This window comes from Ornithorhynchus anatinus, chromosome 1, assembly GCF_004115215.2.
Source record: "Ornithorhynchus anatinus isolate Pmale09 chromosome 1, mOrnAna1.pri.v4, whole genome shotgun sequence".
Taxonomy (NCBI): Eukaryota; Metazoa; Chordata; class Mammalia; order Monotremata; family Ornithorhynchidae; genus Ornithorhynchus; species Ornithorhynchus anatinus.
Window position 1 is genome coordinate 64000847 of NC_041728.1, and position 17336 is coordinate 64018182.

General features: G+C 51.7%; 1 protein-coding gene across 3 annotated transcripts in view; it reads left to right on the top strand.

The window, feature by feature from the left end:
• ASPG (asparaginase) overlaps positions 1-16296 on the top strand; it is a 68637-nt gene extending 52341 nt beyond the window's left edge. For 2 of the 3 annotated variants that reach the window (XM_029073390.2, XM_039912121.1), the window contains 4 exons: positions 1646-1732; positions 13797-13896; positions 14230-14292; positions 15140-16296. In XM_029073390.2, the coding sequence (XP_028929223.1) occupies positions 1646-1732; positions 13797-13896; positions 14230-14292; positions 15140-15145 (256 nt within the window). In that variant the 3' untranslated portion in view covers positions 15146-16296. The remainder of the gene's footprint in view (positions 1-1645; positions 1733-13796; positions 13897-14229; positions 14293-15139) is intronic. The other variant, XM_029073403.2, reaches the window with a different exon arrangement.
• The last annotated feature ends 1040 nt before the right edge of the window (positions 16297-17336 follow it).

Here is a 17336-nt window from a genome sequence, read left to right on the forward strand (position 1 = left end):
TTGAATGTCTTAAAGCCAATATGGTGAGGAATTTCTGCTGGCTGTGGGGAGCGATGGGCAACTATTGGAGGTTTTTGAGGAGTGGGGAGATATGTGCAGAAAGATGTCTTAGGAAAATGATATGGGCAGCAGAGTGAAGACTGGAGAGGGGAGATTGGAGACGGGGGGGTCAGCAAGGAGGCTAATGCAGTAATTGCTTAGATCAGTGTCATGGCAGTTTGGATGGAGAGGAAAGGGCAGATTTCAGAGATGTTGTGGAGAAAGAACACACAGGATTTGGTGAAAAAAGGGGTTGAAAAATAAAGAGGATAATCAATCAATCAACCGTATTTATTGAGCACTTACTGTGTGCAGAGTACTGTACTAAACACTTGGGAGAGTGCACTATAACAGAGTTGATAGACACATTCCCTGACCCTGACCACAAGGAGCTTACTGTCTAGAGGGGGAGACCGACATTGATGTAGATAAATCAATTATGGATGTGTAAATCATAAGTACTGAGGGGCTGAGTTGGGGGTGAATAAAGGGAGCAAATCAGGGTGACACAGGAAGGAGTGGGAGAAGAGGAAATTAGGGCTTAGTCAGGGAAGGCCTCTTGGAGGAGATGTGCCTCGGATAAGGCTTTGAAGGTGGGAAGAGTCATTGCCTGTTGGATATGAGGAGGGAGGGCTTTCCAGGACAGACTCAGGATGTGGACCAGATCAAGGTTGTGGACCTGAGAGACGGGGAGAAGGCTGGCTCCCTCGTGATCTTTCCAGCAGGGAGCCTCGGCCTGAGTTTCTGGCCGGGCCAGCTCTCTGCTGAGGGATGTCCCCAGGATCCCAGTGCCAATAGCCACCCTGCCTTGGCCCGCCTTGGTGGGACACACCGTGTACCCCTTTTGTACCCCTTCTCTCTGGTACTTCCCAACTTCTGCAGCCTTTCTGAGGGTGCCAGGGGTGGCCTGTGGAAACCAGGACCACTCCAGGGAGAGACCGTGGAATTTCAGGCCTTGCATTCGTGATGGGCAGGGAACGTGTCTGCTAATTCTGCTATATTTTACTCGCCCAAGCACTTAGTACAGGGCTTTGAACATAGTAAGCACTCATGGGCAGGCAATGTGTCTGCTAATTCTGTTGTGTCATACTCTCCCAAGTGCATAGTGCAGTGCTTTGCACATAATAGAGGAGAAGCAGCATGGCTCATTGAAAACAGCATGGGCTGGGGAGTCAGAGGTCAAGGTTTATATCCCAGCTCCGCCGCTTGTCAGCTCTTTGACTTGGGGCAAGTCACTTCACTTCTCTGTGCCTCAGTTACCTCATTTGTAAAATGGGGATGAAAACTGTGAGCCCCATGTGGACAACCTGATCATCTTGTATCCGCCCCAGGGCTTAGAACAGTGCTTTGCACATAGTAAGCGCTTAACAAATGCCATCATTATTACTGTTATAATAAGCACTCAGTAAATACCATCGATTGATTGACTGATTGCATTCTGTGGCCGATGGCCCTTCCCCCCGCCTCATCTCGCCCCCTGGAGACGGGACTCCCCTTTTGACGTTGATTCTCTAAACTGGGGATCTCTGGTGGGGAGCTTGGGGGTTTGGGATTGGGGTCTCTCCGGCCACCCCCTGGAGGTGGGCCGGTGGTGTTCTTCTTGCAGGCACCTGGACGTGATCGATGCGCTGCGAGCTGCTGGGGCCGAGCTTTCACCGCAGGAGCTGCAAGGAGTTGGCACAGAACTCTGCAGGTAAGAGCCGAAGATGCAGAGGGCCAGAGGGCATGAGCCAGCAGGAGCAGGACCCTATTAAGACCTCGGCGGTCCCTGGGACTATTAAATTTTGGGCCCCCCTCATCTGTCACACTCCCCGGACTCCTCCTCCAGCTTCCCGGAGAGACTCTGTCCCTCCCTTAGGTGGAGAGGTGAACTTTGGCCTCCATCATTGTCTATCTGGGGGCGGTTCACGTGGATGCCAGGGGCTGGGCTGAGGGCACAGGGCTTGGCTCTGGCAGGTCCCGGTGGTCTTGGCTTTTGCCAGCGGGGATCGCTGCTGCTGTGTCGGGTGCTGTGTGGCTATCTCGCTCATTCTGGCTAACTGGCTGCAGCAGGTGATCCTACTCTGACCCGATTCAAGGGAGAGAGAAGCTGTGGCATCCAGCTCCAGAGGTAAAAGTCCAGACCACGGCTCCTGGCCCTGGTTTCCCACCTCTCCAGTACCTTCCCCATCCTCACCAGATCTCACCTGGACCCGGGGTAGGGACAGGAGCAGAACGGATCCTTCAGCTGTACCTCATCAGCTGGCTCTGGTCGAGAGAACATCCAGGGCCTCTCTCTGGCCACTCATCCTCTAAACTGAACCACTTACAGGGTGGTGACCCCTTTAAGAGAAAGCCACACTCATCACTGGTCCTTGTGGACTGCCTCAGCCCTGGGTCTGTGATGATGATGATGGTATTTCTTAAGTGCTTACTATGTGCCAGGCATTGTACTAAATTCTGATAATAAAACTGATAATATTTGCTAAGCGCTTACTATTTTAAGCACTATTTTAAGTGCTGGCTTAGTTACAAGGTAATCAGGTTGTCCCACAGGCGGTTCACAGTCTTAATCTCCATTTTGCAGATGCAGAAACTGAGGCACAGAGAAGTTGAATGATTTGCCCAAAGTCACACAGCTGATAAGTGGCTCAGCTGGGAGGATTTGGTGGGGTCCCAGCAGCAGGGTCATACCAGGGTCTCAATGGGACAGCGCCTAGAGGCCAGAGCTGAGCTCCAAGCACCAGATTCTGCATTGGTCTCCCTTCCCACTCCTCCATCAGCCAACCCCACATCACAAAACGAGCCGCGAGGCCTAATAGATAGAACACAAGCCTGGGTGTCAGAAGGACCCGGTTCCTAATCCCAGCCACTTGCCACTTGTCTGCTGTGTGATCTTGGACAAGTCACTTCAATTCTCTGTGCCTTAGTTACCTCATCTGGAAAATGGGGATTGGGACTGTGAGCCCCACGTGGGACGGGGACTGTGTCCAACCCGATTTGCTTGTCTCCACTCCAGCACATAGTACAGTGCCTGGCACATAGTAAGTGCTTAATAAATACCACCATTATTGTCATTTAAAATGGCTGCCACGCATGCCCAGCATCAGAGAAAGTAGTGCAACTCCAGAACCACCTCATCCCCTCTGATGTTGCACATGTACAATGGCCATCTTGGAAAGATCTGATTTGGGCACCATCTTTCTGATATCCCAAGCAGTGGTCTTGATGAAAGGGGAAAGAGGTGAATAGTTCTTGTCTGAAGCAGTATTGGGTTGAATTGCAGTATCTGTGGTTCCCCCCCCCCCACTCTCCCCCTCCAAATATACCCTTGCTTTGTGTCCCCAGGTTGTATCCCTTAGACTCCTTGGCATTTATCTGCCCTTGCCCACATTGGGCAAACATTTGTGAACGGTGTCTTTCGGCACCACTCTGTGTGGTGTCTTTCTCCTCCCTAACCCAGAGTCATCAGTCACCATCAGCAGTGGTTCTTCTTGAGCACTTACTAAATGCAGAGCACTGTACTGAGCACTTGGGAGTACAATACAACAGAGTGGGAAGACATGACCCCTGCCTGCAACAAGCTTAGTCTTCGAGGGGGTCTAAACTCTAGCCTGCAGGGGTTTCAAGTGGGGGGGTGTTCAACAAAGAAGTAAATGGGTGGAGGGTAGGGTGAGCAGAGCAATCCCAGCATCTGCCCATTTTCTCTGTCCCATTCACTCACTCAATCAATGGTATTTATTGAGCGCTTACTTTGTGCAGAACACCATACTAAGTGCTTAGTAGAGGTCAATACAACAGAGTTGGTAGGCCCATTCCCTGCCCATGAGGAGGTTCCAGTCTAGACTCCCCAGAAACCTCCTCATCCTCACCTCACTAGGATTGCTGCTGATCCCGATTCCATAAGGCCGAAATCTGGCGACATTTGAAGGTTCTGAGTTTGACTTACTGGGTTAGGGAAAAGAGAAATGTCTCTGACCAGCCGAGGGGTCAGTCTTGCCCGGAGGGAAGTTCGCCCAGTGATGATGCTGTGGCCACACATCTCCCTGCACGTAGCCATGCTCCGAGCCGAGAGATGAAAGGCACCCGAACATTGCCCTGGTATTAAAATAATGTCCTCCCTCAGGATAATGACGGTCAAACTTCACAGGGCCTGAATTACCTCGGCCAATTTACTCCTTTCTCGTGGGCTGCGGGAGGGTACTTTTAGATGCCTGGTCAGATGTACCTGTCTGGCGGGTTTGGGGAGATATGTTCTGGGAAAAGGGTGGGGGGCTCCAGGCATTCATTCATTGATTCAGTCGTATTCATTGAGCGCCTACTGTGTCGAAAGCACTGTATTAAACTCTTGGGAGAGTATAATATATCAATAAACAGACATATTTCCTGCCCTCACCTTCCAAAATGTTCAGATGGTTCGGGAAAAGTATGGTATGCCAGTATGTTTCCTGTTTGCCTAAGGATTTCAAGATTTTGAGGAGCAGCGTGGTAGTGGATAGAACACAGGCCTGGAAATCAGAAGGATCTGGATTCTAATCCCGGCTCTCCACTTGTCTGCTGTGTGATGCTGGGCAAGTCACTTAACTTCTTTGTGCCTCAGTTATTTCATCTGCAAAATGGGGAGCTCCACGTGGGCCATGAACAGTGTCCAACCTGATTGACTGTGGAACCTGATTAGCTTGTATCTACTTGAGCGCTTAATGCAGTGCCTGGCATATTGTAAGTGCTCAAAAAATACCATAAAAATATTAAATAAAAAAGGCATCTCAGAACCTATACCCAGGGCCCACTGAAGAATGTGGTAGGAAAGAGACATAATGGTAATTGTGGTATTTGTTAAGAGCCCACTACATGCCAAGAACTAGTCTGATCACTGGGGTAGATGCAAGATAATCAGGTTGGACACAAGTCCCTGTCCCACATAGGTCTCCCAGTCTAATATGGAAAGAGAACAGGTATTGAATCCCCATTTTGCAGATGAGGGAACTGAGCCACAGAGAAGTTAAGTGATTTACCCAAGATCACACAGCAGGTATGTGAGGGAGCCAGAATTAGAACATGGGTCCTCTGACTCCCAGGCCCGTGCTCTTTCCATTAGTCCAGGCAGTTTCTGAGGGGAATGGTCCCGCTCCTTGTGGAGACCCATCTATGAGGAGAAACATGGCAGACAATCAGCATAAGGTAGAAATGACAAAAGGGGATGGAACAGAGACAGAGACCAGACCAGAGAGGAGGAGAGTGGGTAGAGTCAATCAGAGAAGGTTCCTGGTGGAAGTGAGACTCTAAGTTGTGTCCGGGAGTGAGTTGGGCAGGAGCGAGGAGGATGTCCTATGCCCGAGGCTTGGAGGTGGGGCAGGAAGGGCTGGCATGGAGGATGTGGGCTGGAGTGTGGTGGGAGTGAGAGCAGATGGGGTGGGTGGGGGAAGGGTTTGGTCACAGTCAGTTTCTTTTGTTTGACCTGGAAGCCAGTGAGTTTCCTTCTTCCCGAACTGGACAAACAAGCTTCAGATTGGTGGCAAGAGATCATGAACAGCACCACTGCTGGGTCATCTTCACAGACCAGAGGTCCTCGGTTCTAATCCTAGTTTTGCCACCTCCCTGCTCTGTGACCTTGGGCAAGCCACTTGGATTCTCTGCGCCTCAGTTTCCTCGACGCAAAATGAGGATTTAGTACCTGTTCTACCCTCTACTTAGAATGTGAATGCCATGTGGGATCTGATTCTCTTGTATCTACCCCAGTGCTTAGAACAGAGCTTAGCATATAGTGCTTAATAAATACCATGATTATTGTTATTTTTAGACCACCCAGCACAGGACTCTGTCTCCTACAGACAGAGTAGCCCCCTGGAAGGACCGTGTGCTAATTATCCTTCTGAATACTCATCCTCATAATGGGGGAATGAGCCACGAAACATCTCTAACTCTTCCCTCTTCACCCCTTACTTTCTTTCAAATGACCCAGGTTACATTGTTCATCTATGGCTTTATCCAATCTCCTCTGATACTGGCTGGCATTTCTGGCCACACAGCTGTCTTTGGAACAGATTTATCGGGTTCACCCTTCAGTTGGGGAAAAATGTGTTGGGTTTTTTTAAATTCTCACCTCCCTCCCCACTGCAAGCTGTAATGGTGCCCCTTGCCCCCTGGTAGGGTAGGATTTGGGGAACAACAGTTCCATTTTTACCTGTCTACCCCTTTACATCTCTCTCCATTAAAGTGCCAGCTTTTTGTTTAGAGGGTGGGGATGACAAGGAGGCAGAGATTTTAGGTGGGTAAAAACTGGGAGAGGACAGACAACCAAGGACTATGAGAAAGCTGTGATTTTGGTCTTTCTAGCAATGATTGGAGAGCCCTATCAGAGACCCAAGAAAAGCTGTGGGGGTAATCGCTCCATCGCCCCCGGGGAACTGGTCACTGCAGTCCCTGTTGCAGTGACCCAGCCTGGACCTGTCATACGTGTGTCCATGGACACCTCTCTTTGGCCTTCAGGTATTTCCGGCTGGATGGCTTCCTGTGGGGACGAGTTCATATGCTCACCTCGGTCTTGGGAAAGAAGGTTTTCCTCTTCAGTCATTTTGGCTCAGTCTGCCTGGGTCCCAGACTGTATTCGGGCTCTTGGTAAACTTGAGACTGAGAGACTGGTTTACTTCCCCCACCATGCAGGGTTGTGTGTGTCGGCGGTGGGGCCGGGGGGACCTGCCGGAACTGCAGGGTGGATGTCCTTTCACACCGGCCTTGCCTCGCTCTGTTTGTCCCTTATTTTTCCCCAGTCCAAACCTGGGTTTCTTTTGAGGTCCCAGGTCAACCTCTGCAAGCCAAAACCCACTCTTTGGCCTTGGCTGACCAGCTCTACTCTGGCGGCAACTTTGCGGATTCCCCCCACAGCTGTAGCCACCTTCCTTGGGCCTTGACTCTGCTTGGCTGCCCCCTGGAATGCCATTCTGGAATCAGTCTCCTTCCTGGCAGCTGGATTTCTGGACGAGGTGCCAGACTCCACAGAGGGTCTGGGAGGTGCTGGGCTCAGACGGAACTGCCTTAGCTTTCCCCTGAATGCCCCTGCCCTGCCCCGGGGGCATCTGCAACCCCCCATTTTACCAAGGAAGTTGGCCTTGGGTTCCACCAAGGAATCACGAGCATTCCCACTGAACCCCGGGGAGGGGGGGGCGCTCCCTCCCCCTGCCATCGCCACCAAAGCCTGGGCCCCTCGGGGATCCAGCACCTTACATACCCTTCGGTGGCCCGCTCCTTGCCCCTCCACCCCTCTGTCCCATGGTGCACCCTGATGCTCTCACCCCGCCCAGGCACCGTATTAAGGGAGCGGCTCCCAAAATTGCATTCTTTCCCAAAAGAGACGATGACCCGACGTTTGCTCTGATCCGGCCCCCCCTGCAGAACCTGTTGAACGAGCTGAGAGGACGGGCTCTAAACCTGAGCAGGGTGGCACTGGGTTTGCCATTGGCGAGCGCAGGGAGCTGAGAGAGATTCAGACGTTCGGTGGAACCCGAGCTGCGGGGACGCCCAGAGTGCTAAACTGCCAGGACTCAGCATGGCCTAGTGGATAGAGCACGGGCCTGGGAATCAGAACCAATTGGGTTTCATTTCCGGCTCTGCCAGTCACTTGCCGTGTGACCTTGGGCGAGTCACTTCGCTTTTCTCTATGCCTCATTTACTTCATCTGCAAAATTCATTCAATCAGATTTATTGAACGCCTACTGTGGGGAAAGCATTTTCCTAAGTACTTGGGAGAGTACAGTATAACAACAAATGGACACATTCCCTGCCCACTATGTGCTCACAGTCTAGAGATAATAATTATGGTATTTGTTACATGTTTACTATGTCCCGGGCGCTGTACTAAACGCTGGGGTGGGTAAGCAAATGGATTGGACGCAGTCCCTTTCCCACAGGGGGCTCACAGTCTCAATTCCCATTTTAAAGATGAGGTAACTGAGGCACAGAGAAGTGAAGTGACTTGCCCAAGGTCACACAGCAGACAAGTTGCAGAGCTGGGACTAGAACCCATGACCTACCGTATCCCCTATGGAAGACACGGTCTGAGTTCGACCTGACTAGCTTGTATCTACTCCAGTGCTTGGTTCAGTGTCTAGCACATAATAAGCGCTTAACAAGTACCATAAAAAAATAACACTGAAACACTCAGTTTGAAGCAGGCGGGAAAGAGGAAGGCTGAGAGAAGGCAGGATTGGAGTTCATAGAGCCACATGGGGCTTGGTTAGGGGGAACTCAGAATCACTGCTCTCTAAGGCAAGGCGTGCCCATCGGGGATGGGGGTTGGCAGGTTCAAACCAAACTGCAGAAGAATTTCTTCTCCTAGTGAGAGAGGAGCACGTGGAATCCATTCCTCCAGAGAGCTGTGCAATCAGAAGCATCAGCAGGTCTCAGTGGGGTTTTGGTAAGATCTGGGAATGAGAAGCCCCTGCTGGGTCACTGGAGGGTAAGTCAGGAATGGAGAGGGGAGAGTCAGGGGTGGTGGATGGTCCATCTGGGTCACTGGAGGGAGAATCAGGGACGGAGAGATCAGAGATAGGGGTAATCATACCCCTTAACGTCTAACCATAATAATAATAATAATGTTGGCATTTGTTAAGTGCTTACTGTGTGCCAAGTACTGTTCTAAGTGCTGGGTTAGATACAGGGTAATCAGGTTGTCCCATGTGAGACTCATAGTCTTAATCCCCATTTTGCAGATGAGGTAACTGAGGCACAGAGAAGTTAAGTGACTTGCCCACAGTCACACAGCTGAAATGTGGCAGAGCCGGGACTCAAACCCATGACCTCTAACTCCCAAGCACGGGCTCTTTCCACTGAGCCACGCTGCTTCCATAAGGGGAGGTGTTCAAGAGGGCTGCCAGCACATGGTCTCTCTGTCAGAGTCAGTCTTGGGCTGAATGGGCTGACCCTAGGGGTGGGGGAGGACAGGGGGTTGCTTAAAACCCTCTACTCTTCCTGTTCCCACGGTCCCCTGGGCCCACCAGTCTTCTTTTCCTGCTGGGAATAGGGGATTAGTTGAGGCTCATTTCCTTTGCCCTGCAGGCTCTCACCCCTCATCCTATCGCTTCCACCCAAGAGATCTGAGCAGTGCCAATCAGCCGCCGTTCAGTGAACAGAGCTTTGGCCCCTCCAGCCTGCCCGACTCATTCCCAGGGCCAATCGATCGATCGGAAGCAGCGCGGCCGAGTGGATGGAGCACAGGCCTGGGAGTCAGAAGGACCTGGGTTCTAATTCCGATTCTGCCACTTGTCTATTGTGTGATCTTGTTGTGGGCAGGGAATGTATCTGTTAAATTGTTATACGGTACTCTCCCAAGAGCTCAGCACAGTGCTCTCCACACAGTAAGTGCTCCACAAATGTGATCGATTGATTGACCGATCTGGGGCAAGTCACTTAACTTCTCTATGCCTCAGTTACCTCATATGTAAAATGGTGATTAAGACTGTGAGCCCCATGAGGGACATGGACTTTATCCAAACTAATCACCTTGTATCTACGCCAGAGCTCAGTACAGTGCTCAGCACATACTAAACGCTTAACAGATACCATTTAAAAAAATCAACTGTATTTATTTATGGTTGGATAGCAACTATTTCTCTGTCGCTCAAGTAGGGTGGCTTCCTCCGAGTTGGCGGCTCGCTCCTCGGTTGATGGAGATTTCCCTGCTTCTCCAGAACCTTTAATCTCCTGCCCTGGGCTGGATGCCAGGAGTTGCTTTTGAAATCATTCATTCATTCATTCATTCATATCTTTTGAGTGCTTACTGTGTGCTAAGCACTATACTAAGCGCTTGGGAGAGTACAGTGCAACAACAAACTAAAAACATCCACCGCCACATCAAACGAAAACTCCTCACCATTGGCTTTAATGCACTTAATCACCTCGCTCCCACGCCCCACCTCACCTCGCTACTCTCCTACTACAACCCAGCCCGCACGTTTCGTTCCTCTAATGCTAACCCTCTCACTGTGCCTCAGTGTCATCTATCTTGCCACTGCCCTCTCGCCCACAACCTACTTTGGGCCTGGAAAGCCCTCCCTCCTCATATCAGACAGATAATTGCTCTCCCCCACTTCTAAGCCTTATTGAAGGCACATCTCCTCCAAGAAGGCTTCCCTAACTAAGCCCTTCTCTCCTCTTCCACTCCCTTCTGCGTTGCCCTGACTTGCTCCTTCATTCATCCTCCTTCCCATCCCCACAACACGTATGTACATTTATATTAATGTCTGTCTCTCCCCGTTCTAGACTGTGATTTCGTTGTGGGCAGGGAATGCATCTGTTATTATGTTGTACTCTCCCAAGAGCTTAATACAGTGCTTTGCCCACAGTAAGCGCTCAGTAAATACAATTGAATGAATGAATGAACAAGCACACACATTCCCTGCCCACAACGAGCTCACAGTCTAGAGGAATCGTTGGTCGGGAGACGCGAGAAGCATCTGGTATTCCACAGTGCTTGGCACATAGTAAGCGCTTAACAAATACCAGTATTATTATTATTATTTCCCTGCCTCCGCCTTGAAATTTAAACTTGAAACCGCAACTGTGTAAAACTCCTCTTTTCTGTTTTAAGAGGGTCAGAGAGCAGGACGTTAATCCCAGGGAGTGTGCAAGTGCCCTTTAGGGAAACGGTGAAGTTTGATCCCATCCTCTTCAGTTCCTGGGGTGGGGCTTAATCTGGGTTGTAGGAAAGCAAGGACGAAGAGGAGGAGGGTTTGTTGTTCTTGTATGACAAGCCAGAAGCCAGCGGGACCTCACTTGCTCTGGAGGCGTCTGGCTGGGGGAGGCAGGGAAAGAGGCGAACTGACCTCATTTGGAGGGTGGCGTTCCTGCCCCATCCGGTGCTATCACCACCCCGTCCAGTGACCCGCGCCCCGTCGCTCATGACGGTGAGAAGGCCTGGAGGGGAGGAGGGCCCACAGCTCGCTGGGCCAGGGGAGGGAAGGTACGATTATCTGAACGGGAGACAGGTTCTTGCCCCAGGTCAGTCCCGTAGTCCACCCAGCCCAGGACGTGTGTCCTGTGGAGGCCCCAGGATGCTCAGAGGGACCGTGTGCCGCTGGCCCTCCTGGACACACACCACCTTCAAGATTCAGGGTTTATCAACCAACATCCCTAATCCTCCCCTCTTTATCCCTGACTCTCCATCTAGTGATCCGATATGGTCCATCCTATACCCCTAACTCTCCCCTCTGTATCGGTGACTCTCCCTCCAGTGACCCAATGTGGACCACCCAATTTCTCTCTCTGGGTCGCTCAGTCTCTCTAGATCTCTCTCTGTCTCTGGGCCTCTCAGTCCCCCTGGGTCTATCAATCTCTCTGGATCCATCACCGTGAAGCAGCGTGGCTTAGTGGAAAGAGCCCGGGCTTGGGAGTCAGAGGTCATGAGTTTGAATCCCAGCTCTGCCACTTGTCAGCTGTGTGACTGTGGGCAAGTCACTTCACTTCTCTGTGCCTCAGTTCCCTCATCTGTAAAATGGGGATTAACTGTGAGCCTCACGTGGGACAACCCGATTACCCTGTATCTACCCCGGAGCTTAGAACAGTGCTCTGCACATAGTAAGCGCTTTAGAAATACCACCATTATTATCACCTCTGAGTTTGAGTCTGTCTTGCTGGATCTGGTGCTATCTCTCTGTTTCTGTTTCTCTCTGGGCCTGTCTTTCTCTGGGTCTGTCAGTCTCTCTGGGTCTCTCTCTCTGGTTCCGAATCTGTCTTTCTGGTTCTGAGTCTGTCTTTCCGTGTCTGGGCCTGTCTCTCTCTGTCTCTCCGGTTCTGTCAGTTTTGTTAGTTCTGGATCTGTCTTTCTGGGCCTGGCTCCGTCTCTCCCGGTCCATCTCTCTTGGTATGGCAGTGTCTCTGGATCTGTCTCTTTCTCGATCTGTCTGTCTCTATCAGTGCCCGTCTGTCTCTCTGAGTCTGCCTCTCTGGGTCTTTCTGTCTCTATCGAGTCTGGCTCTCTCTGAGACTCGCTCCCTCTCCTTTGAGCTCAGGCTCTCGTTCTACCTCTTAAGTGCCGGAGGGGAAAATCGTGTTGTGAAATATGAAACTGGAGTCTCTCCCCTCTCTGTCTCCTTTAAAAAATCTGGTCCTCGCCCCACCCATCGGGTGAAACGAGGCCCTGGACAACCCTAATAATTTCCCCAGCTGATTCACCCCCTTGGGGTTGCTTGCTCAGCTGTTTGAGGCTGTTGTAATCTCCTCCCCACGCCGCCGCCCCCGCCCCCTGGTTCCTGGCCACGCCCCTCCCTTGGCCTCTGGCCACGCCCCCGGTCCATGGCCACGCCCCCTGGTCCATGGCCCCGCCCCACCCTAATAATAATAATAATTGTGGTATTTGTTAAGCATTTACTATGTGCCAAGCACTGTTCTACTCACTGGGGTAGGAACAAGGTAATCAGGTTGACACAGTCCCTGTCCCAAGTGGGGCTAACATTCTTAATCCCCATTTTACAGATGAGGTAACTGAGGCACAGAGGTACCTTGCAAGGTCACAGAGCAGACAAGTGGTGGAGCTGGGATTAGAACCCATGATCTTCTGACTGACTCCTAGGCCCATGCTCTATCTACTACACCATGCTACTCCTCACCCTCTGGTCCCTGGCTGCAAGTCCCTCCCTGTCACCCTCCCCCGTCTTTCTGAGTCTGCCTCTGTGGGTCTTTCTATCTCTATCTAGTCCATTTACAGATGGAGGTAACTGAGGCACAGAGGTACCTTGCAAGGTCACAGAGCAGACAAGTGGTGGAGCTGGGATTAGAACCCATGATCTTCTGACTCCTAGGCCCATGCTCTACCTACTACACCATGCTGTTCCTCTCCTCACCCTCTGGTCCCTGGCCGCTAGTCCCTCCCTTTTACGCTCCCCGGTCCTCCCTGGACACTGGTCCTGCCCCCTGGTCACTGGCCACTGGCCCTGCCCAACACCCCCCACTCCCTAGCCGTTAATAATAATAATAATAATAAATCATGTTGTTATTTGCTAAGTGCTTACTATGTGCCAAGCAGCGTGGCTCAGTGGAAAGAGCACGGGCTTGGGAGTCAGAGGTCACGGGTTCTAATCCAGACTCTGCGGCTGGTCAGCTGTGTGACCTTGGGCAAGTCACTTAACTTCTCTGTGCCTCAGTTCCCTCATCTGTCAAATGGGGATTAAAACTGTGAGCCCCACGTGGGACAACCTTGTATCCACCAGCACTTAGAACAGTGCTTTGCACATAGTAAGTGCTTAACAAATACCACAATTTATTTATTTTTTATTTACTAAGTGCTGGGTAGATGCAAGCAAATAGGGTTGGGCACAGTCCCTGTTCCACATGGGGCTCACAGTCTCAATCCCCATTTTACAGATGAGGGAACTGAAGCACAGAGAAGTGAAGTGACTTCCCAAAGTCACATAGCAGACAAATGGTGGAGACTGGATTAGAATGCATGTCCTTCTGAGTCTACTATATGCTCTATCCACTATGCCAAGCTGCTTCCCACAAACTCTTGGACCCACCCAATCTCCTGGTCTTTGCCCCTGGCTGCTGGTCCCTCCTTACTCCCCTGGACTCTGGTCCCTGGCCTCTGGCCTTGACCCACTCCCCCTTTCCTGCCCCTGCCCCATTCCCCTGGTCCTTGGCTCCTGATCAAGCCCTACTCCTCTGGTCCCTGACCTCCATCCCTGCCCCCATCCCCAAGTCCCTGGCCTCCATCCCTGTCCCTTCCCCAGGAGAGAAGGGCCAGCGGGAGAGATGCAAGATGGGTCTGGTCACTTGTCGCCCCCCAGGCTGGCTGCGAATGGAGACGTAGACGGGCTGATGGTGTGGCGGCAAGCCGGGGCGGATTGGGCTGAGGTGGGCTACACCGGCCAGAGCCCCTTGCAAGTGGTGAGTCCTGGTGCGGCCGAGGTCCACACCCCTCCATGCCTCTCCCTTCATGCCAGCAGGATTCGGGGCCCCTCTGGCACTTCCCACCTTGCCCTCCAGCCCCCTCGAGCCTGCCGCCGGACCCACTGGGAAGGGAGCCGGATGCCATGGATAAGTGGCCCAAGATGCCCAGTCTGTCTCCTCATCCCCATGGTTGTGGGCCTCCTGTCAAGAGAATCCCAGTGTCAGTGGTGGGCGAGTAGGGGTCTTCTGTTTTCTGCCTCAATTTCCCAACTGTCCACAGCTGTCCAGCCACAAGCTGTGGTTTCATGCTTCATTTACCTCCCCTCGCAGGCAGAGGCGGCCGGGAAGCAGGAGGTGGTCAACGTTTTAAGGACTCTGGGTGACAGAGGACAGGTAAGAGGCCTCTTCCTGAGACAAGGTCCTGTCCCACTGAAGGAGTGTGTGTATGTGTGTGAGTGAGAGAGACTGAGAGTGAGTGTGTGAGTGAATGTGTGTGTGAGTGAATGTATGTTTGAGTGTGTGTGAGAGTGAATGTATTTGTATGTGTGTGCGTGAATGAATGTGTGTGTCTGAGTGGATGTGTGTGAGTGAACCTATGAGTAGAAGGTGAGTGTGTGGGAGGCAGTGAGAGTATGTGCGTGAGAGTATTTGTGAGAGTGAGTGTTTGTGAGACAGTGAGTGCGAGTGACAGGAACTACCCCAGTTTTGGCTGTAAAGATGCATGTGCCCAACCTGGGAGTCTTCTCCCCACCACACTCCCCAGGGGTTGTATCCCCGATCAGAAATAAGCTCTGAGACTCTAAAGAGAAAGACTGAAACCAAGAGAAAGACTCAGGTTATGAGGTTATGAAAATTCCCTGTTCCTAGAGTGGCAGATTCAGAAATCCATCTTTCGGATGTCACCCTCTTTCTTAAAAAAAAAAATGGCTTGATGAAGGCCTGGTCTGTGGTCACTCAAAGCCCTGATCCGTGGTCACCCACTTTCAGATCATCCTGGCTCTCAGTGACAACTGACCCCCATCTCCCCAGCCCCTCTGAGCACCTTCAAGCTGATGACCTTTCCGAGCTTTGGTCTAAGTCCGTGGGCCCCACTTCCACTGAAAGTCAGTGTACTGACCATTGCTGGACTCCGAGTTAGGCTCTCGGAAGCAAACGGAAAGAAAAAATCCCCTCCCTTAAGGAGCTTCTGGTTTCCCAGCCTCTTCTATGCAAAGGATGACCTGTATCCTTCTTTCCACAGCCATGAAGGTGGCCAGTCTTGTGGAGGGGAAGTCATGCCTGAGGAGGAGTCTGGGTCAGGAACCTCCTGGGAGAAGCCAAACGATGGGTGAATGTCCTGGGATGTCACTGTGCCTCGCACAACACGGGGATTGATTGGGTCCTTATCACAGGTGGTATCCCAAGAAGGGTCACTGCTCCAGCCCCTCAATCGGGGAAAGCTGGGACAGGAACATTTCGGCAGGGGGCGGGGGACAGTGAGAACTCTGTGGACGTCACATAGGGACAACCGAGAATCAGGTAGGGAGAAGGCTAGCTATTGTGGCTCTGGGTTGGACTGAACCTTACCCACTCAGGGTAAAATGGCATCCCCCCGCTTCTCCAGAGTCCCCATCCTTGCCCTTGGGAAAGATCCACTTCCCAATATCAGCCCTTGAGCAATGCCATCCCCACAGCAGCCCCACAGTCTGTGGGACTCTGAATCCATGGGTGGGGTGACTCTAGAACACTTGAAGAAACTATGTGCCGGTTTGCCCCTCTAGACAACCCAACCCCACGGTCGGCACCATGGACGGTCCAACTCCCCTAACTCTCCCCTCTCCATCTCTGACCTTCCCTCCAGTTACCCAGCATAGACCATCCAAAACCCCTAGCTCTCCCCTCCCCATCTCTGACTCTCCCTCCAGTGATCCGGCATGGAGCACTTGTACATGGGTCATGCAGGTCTCTCTATCTGCTCAGCTTCCTGTGCGAACAGATTTCCCGTGCTCGCCCTCACTGGAGGAAGAAATGTTTATTTGAACCAGTGGTGCTCTTGGTCCATGGGGAGTGGGATTTGGGGAACAGCAATCCCATTAGCACCTTGTACACACCATTCGTGATTCTCTAAATTCCTGCCTGTACCTCTCCAGAAGACAAGTTTTTATAATCTGACCTAGCTCCCTTCTGCTGCATTCCTTTTTCATCTCACCCTCAGGAGCATCGCCCTGCCGGTCCCCTTGCCCTTCCTCTCCCACGGGAGCTGCTGTAACCTATGTGTCAGCTCTTCTTTGCCTTGGGTTCGCTCTGCTCTGGCAATAAAATGGAAATGAAAATTGGCCTGTATCCATGCTTAGAAAGCTGCTGGCTTAACAGCAGTTGGTTCATTGTTGACTGAGTTAAACAGACCTTTTCCACCAACACCATACTCTGTAGCCTTTGCGTCTGGGCCTCTGATTTCTTTCCCTCCGTGGAGTCCCATGGGGAACCCACTGGGAGGGTGGTTTTGACGGGCAACTTGGGGACCCGGTGGTTGGTCAGTGGTGATGGCAGATTTGGACTATGGCAGGGGTCGACCGGCAAGGTGGTTGTGAAGGAGTCACAGAGCCCGTAGGGTCTGGCTGGCTCAACCTCTTGGTAGAGAGCTCTGGTTTGCTGTTGATAATGATAATAATACTTGTTAAGCACTTACTATGCGCCAAGCACTGTTCTAAGTGCCGGGGTAGATACAAGTTAATCAGGAAGGACACAGTCCCTGTCCCATGGAGCTCAGACAGGTAATCCCCATTTTACAGATGAGGTAACTGAGATCCAGAGAAGTTAAGCGACTTGTCCAAGGTCATACAGCAGGCCTGTGGTGGAAGTAAAATTAGAACCCAGGTCCTTTTGACTCCCAAGCCCATGCTCTAACCACTAAGACAATTGCAGCCCTCCCTCCATCCAGTGTCTGATTAGCACGGCAAGCCCTGCAGGTGACCCAAGCCTCAGTGGAGGTACAAAACTTCCCAACTCTGAGTCGCCCTGGAAATTCTGCCTTGGGCATGTCAACCTGATTGACAGTGTCCCCAGTGTTTACCACTCCCTAATCCCGTCCCTTCACCCAGCTGCTGCTGTCCTCAATAGTGTCAGTACGAGTCCTAGGTTCAAGCAGGAGAAGGAGGGAGGGGCTGGAACATGACCATGCCTCAGGCAGTGGGTGTCAATCTTTCAGTCTCTTAGACCAAGCAGGAGGCCTGTCCCAGGAAGTTGCCTTGTTTCCTCAAACCGCACATAGGGTTCTTAAGCTCATCCTGACTGAACTAGGTGGAAAATATTACTTTCCAGCCACTTATCACTGGACAAAAAAAAAGACTGAAATACACACAAAGTGTGGCCTAATGGAAAGAACATGGGACTGGGAGTTAGGAAACCCAGTTTCTAGACCAGCTTTGTCATTGGCCTTCTCTGTAACCTTGGGCAAA